The 5000-nt window shown below is 42.5% G+C and overlaps 1 protein-coding gene across 1 annotated transcript; it reads left to right on the top strand.

Moving 5' to 3' along the window:
- Positions 1-5: 5 nt before the first annotated feature.
- LOC310772226 (mimecan-like) lies at positions 6-4939 on the top strand (the record flags this gene model as incomplete). The annotated part of the gene is made up of 4 exons (XM_083664649.1): positions 6-171; positions 2739-2941; positions 3954-4046; positions 4769-4939. Coding segments are annotated over 4 exons (633 nt in total), but the record flags the coding sequence as incomplete, so codon positions are not given.
- Positions 4940-5000: the final 61 nt, after the last annotated feature.

Raw genomic sequence — 5000 nt, 5'->3', positions numbered from 1 at the left:
TTTCAGACCTGCCCACCTGCTTGCTGTGTGTGTGTCTGACGGGCTCAGTGTACTGTGAGGAGGTGAGTCCTGACATGACACTGGTGCCTACATTGCCCAAAGAGACGGCCTACCTGTACGCCCGCTACAACAAGATCTCCAAGATCAAAGCCAAAGACTTTGCTGACATCGGTGAGTTTAACAACTATAGGGATGATGCACCAAAACCCATACTGTGCTCATGCTGTACTCATACTCGTTAAATCACTGATACAACTGCACCGGTACTACTTTATTATGGCAACATGATGTTAAGCTGGAAGCAGAAACAGGCTCACAGTCACAGCTGGTAAGATAATGCATTGCAGAGACGCTTGGCTGTTCCCACACAGCTGGTTTTGTGTTGGAAAAGTGCAGCCAGCTGCCTGGAGCACTTTCTGGGAGGAGAAATAAAACATGGATCATAAAGTTACACAAACATTGAATGTTACACCCGACGTGAGCTTGGCAGCTGCTAAAGTTAGCTCACTAAGTTAATCAGCTGGTTAGCTGTCTATCCCCAGTGAGCCAGTTTGTTTAGATCTGTCCCAGTGAGTGTGTTTGTTTAGATATGTCCCCAATGAGTCTGTTAGTTTAGATCTGTCTCCAGTGAGTCTGTGTTTAGATATGTCCCCAGTGAGTCTGTGTGTTTAGATCTGTCTCCAGTGAGTCTGTGTTTAGATATGTCCCCAGTGAGTCTGTGTGTTTAGATCTGTCTCCAGTGAGTCTGTGTGTTTAGATATGTCCCCAGTGAGTCTGTTTGTTTAGATCTGTCTCCAGTGAGTCTGTGTTTAGATATGTCCCCAGTGAGTCAGTTTGTTTTGATCTGTCCCCAGTGAGTCTGTGTGTTTAGATCTGTCTCCAGTGAGTCTGTGTGTTTAGATCTGTCCCCAGTGAGTCTGTTTGTTTAGATCTGTCCCCAGTGAGTCTGTGTGTTTAGATCTGTCCCCAGTGAGTCTGTGTGTTTAGATCTGTCTCCAGTGAGTCTGTGTGTTTAGATCTGTCCCCAGTGAGTCTGTTTGTTTAGATCTGTCCCCAGTGAGTCTGTGTGTTTAGATCTGTCCCCAGTGAGTCTGTGTGTTTAGATATGTCCCCAGTGAGTCTGTTTGTTTAGATCTGTCCCCAGTGAGTCTGTTTGTTTAGATCTGTCCCCAGTGAGTCTGTGTGTTTAGATCTGTCCCCAGTGAGTCTGTGTGTTTAGATCTGTCCCCAGTGAGTCTGTGTGTTTAGATCTGTCCCCAGTGAGTCTGTTTGTTTAGATCTGTCCCCAGTGAGTCTGTTTGTTTAGATCTGTCCCCAGTGAGTCTGTGTGTTTAGATCTGTCCCCAGTGAGTCTGTGTGTTTAGATCTGTCCCCAGTGAGTCTGTGTGTTTAGATCTGTCCCCAGTGAGTCTGTGTGTTTAGATCTGTCCCCAGTGAGTCTGTTAGTTTAGATCTGTCCCCAGTGAGTCAATTTGTTTTTGGTCTCTCCCCAGTGAGTCAATTTGTTTTTGGTCTCTCCCCAGTGAGTCTGTTTGTTTTGATCGTGCCTCCCACACAATCTGATTTCACCAAGCAACAGTTGTTCCTGGACCAACATTTCCTCCTAGTATGGGCCGGGGAAACCCCAGCCCTGACTTAATTTGATTGGTCGCCGCAATTGCTTCTTCCTGAAAACGTGCGGCAAGTAAAAAAGATTTGGTTAAGATTAGGGTTAGGGTGTGAAAAAAGTGCAGCTCAGGGTGTGCCCGGTCCTATGGCTTAATGGATAATGTGTGCGCCTTCCAATCTGAGGACTGGGCTTTTCTTTTTACATTAGGGTTAGACATTAAGTTTAGGCAAGTACAACAATGTGGTTAGGGTTTGGGTCTGATCGTCGTTATATATGAAAACCCTAACCCTAATCTTAACCACATCTTTTTTACTTGCCGGAGTTGCCGCACATTTTCAGGAAGAAGCAATTGTGGCGACCAATCAAATGAGTTCTAGGGCGGGGTTTTCCCGGCCCATACTGGGAAGAAATGTTGCTCCAGGAACAACTGTTACTTGGTGAAATCAGTTTGTGCATCTGTCCCCAATGACGCAGTTTGTTTTGGTCTATCCTCATTCCTCAGTGAGCCAGTTTGCTTTGGTCTGTCCCCTGTGAGTTAGTTTGTTTTGGTCTATCCCAATTGAGCCATTTGTTTTTATCTGTCCCCAGTGCCTCTGTTTGTTTTGGTCTGTCTCCAGTGAGTCAGTGAGTGCGTTTACATGCAGACAATAAACAGTTTATTAGCCGATTTCTGGAGTTACCTGATTATTCAAATGGTCATGTAAACAGCATAAACCGATAAGCTTTATCCGTTTATGGCCGTTATCAGGTTATGAATAAACCAATAAACATACCTAGGTTTTTGGCCAATAACCTGTCTTTTCAGTGCATGTGTACAGCGTATCAGGTTTCTTGTGGGTTTATACATCTGCGCATGTACAAGTTGCATGTAAAAAGTTGAATTACCGCCGCCTTCTGGAGAGAAATCCGACTAATTGACTGAATCATGTAAACCCGGGTTTTTCCTATTGTCGGATTATTAAAGTGCATGTAAACGAAGAAATCAGATTATTGCCATAAACTGATTACTCACAGTTATCAGTTTATTGGTGTGCATGTAAACGCACTCAGTTTGTTTTGATCTGTCCTCACTGACTCAGTTGGTTTTGGTCTGTCTCCAGTGAGTCAGTTTGTTTTGATCTGTCCCCAGTGACCCTGCGGAGGATCGACCTGACGGGGAACATGATCTCAGAGATTGAGGATGGGGCGTTTTCGAAGCTAACCATGCTGGAGGAGCTGTCTCTGGCTGAGAATAGACTGGTTAAACTGCCCATGCTCCCCACCAAACTCATCGTCTTCAACGCCAACCACAACCGCCTCAAAACCAAGGGGGTCAAGGCCACCGCTTTCAAGGTACAATACGCACTCATCTTTACAACTTTTAAATTAACGTCACTCACATATCCATATAATATTGTTATACTTGACTTTTTGATCATTCTATTTTAAGTGCGTTTGACCCCAATATAAATCAAAAGTTCAATGACTGAATGAAGACTCACCATCTACTCAACTCAATTGATGACACCCATTTTTGGGTGTCACCAAACTTTAGCTTTAATTTAATTTGAAACTATGAACCCCCTGAAGAGAACATTACTTCTTCAGAATCAAAGGTGTAAAGGCCACCACTTCTAAAGTTACAGGAGGCTTAACAAAGGTGACAACATACTTTTTTGTACTGATTATTTATTGAGTGATACACTTTACTAAAACAATCATGTTATATCAGAAGTGTTGTTTGTTTTGTGTTCACAATAGTGATATCAGTTAGATTTACTTAGGTCAGAGCTATGGAATATTAAATCATCCATCTTTGCTCACTACATCTGCCTTTTTTCTTCTTTTTTACCCCAGGTGTGCATAAAATACAGGTTAAGAACTTATTTTTTTAAATACAAAAATGTGAAATAATTATCGGTTATCGTACTATTGTTATTGGCCAGGAGAAGCAGATATTTATTGGTTATCGTATCGGCTGAAAAAATCCGTATCGTGCATCCCTAGCCGATATATTAATCGGCCGATACCGATATGATTGCCGATATATCATGCATCCATAATTATTAGTTTGTAAATTAAAGTGAAAAATGACTGGATGAAGCTTTGCATCAAATACGTACTGTAGCCTAATCTTCCAGGAATTGAAGATGCCAGTCAAATTTTCCAATTGATGCCGATGCATATGATATATTTGGTTGACACAATGACCGTGTTCTACATCTGTTGTCAAACTAACTTAGCTTCCTCAGCGAAGCGCCATGTCAACTTCACTTTCAAGTAAAAGGAAAGAAAGACAAGGTTTGACGTACTGTATCTGTTGAAGGTATTGAACAGCCACGGTGTGAATCTGTTTCCCCAACAGAAACTGACCAAGCTGGCTAACCTGTTCCTGGCAGACAACCAGCTGGAAGCCGTTCCACAGATCCCTGAGAGCGCTCGCATCGTACATCTACAGGTCTGTAACACTATAGATATATCTGTAACGTCATAATCTACAAGTCTGTTTCATGTCATTTATTTATTTGTGTAGGGACATTGTTGTATTTCTTTTACTGTATTTTACTGTATTTTCTTTTAACAGGTGCTTTTCATAACATCTAGGGACGTACATACAACGTTTACCAAAACATCTGATGTCCTGTATCACAGCATTTATAGCCTAGGGCTAATTTGCAATGGCCGTCCCTAGATGTTATTAAAAGCACCTGTTAAAAGCAAAGTACAGTAAAATACAGTAAAATAAATACAATAACCATAACAATGATGTCATAGACTCATAAAATAGATTTTTTTTTAGATCTAACTTATTTGCTTCATTCACTTGGTCCGGTGAGGACCGTCTCCTAGATGAGAAACAAATTGACATGGTTTTCTTAGTGTTTAGTGTTAGGCAAGAATGTTTGAGCCATGCAGCTACTGATTATAGATGTTCTGTCAGTTGTGTGGAGATTGAGGTAGTGGTCCAACCAGACATATATGACCGTATCATCCGCATACATCTGGAGACCTGCTCCTGGGCATGATTATGGAAGATCGTTTATGTATAGACTGAAGAGAATTGGACCGAGAATGGACCCCTGTGGGATTCCCATGTAAGGTTATAGATATATAGAAATACATAACTATCAAGTAAGATTGTCCTCAGTTCTGTGACCATCTGTCTCCATTTCCTCCCAGAACAACAACATCACTGAGATCAGCACTGACACCTTCTGTAAGAGCAACAACACCTACTACCTCCGACCCAACCTCAATGAGGTCCGCATGGACGGCAACCCCGTGCTGCTGGCCAAGTACCCCAACAGCTTCGTCTGCCTCAAGGCTCTGCCCATCGGACGCTACCACTGAGGAGGAGAGACACACCTTCACTACCAACCACCAACAACACTACAGGAGCTGGTTTCCCAAA

This window comes from Poromitra crassiceps, assembly GCF_964638095.1.
Source record: "Poromitra crassiceps genome assembly, contig: HAP1_SCAFFOLD_2440, whole genome shotgun sequence".
Classification (NCBI taxonomy): domain Eukaryota; kingdom Metazoa; phylum Chordata; class Actinopteri; order Beryciformes; family Melamphaidae; genus Poromitra; species Poromitra crassiceps.
The sequence above is the reverse complement of the archived record's forward strand: the minus strand, read 5'-3'. Positions and strand labels throughout refer to the sequence as shown.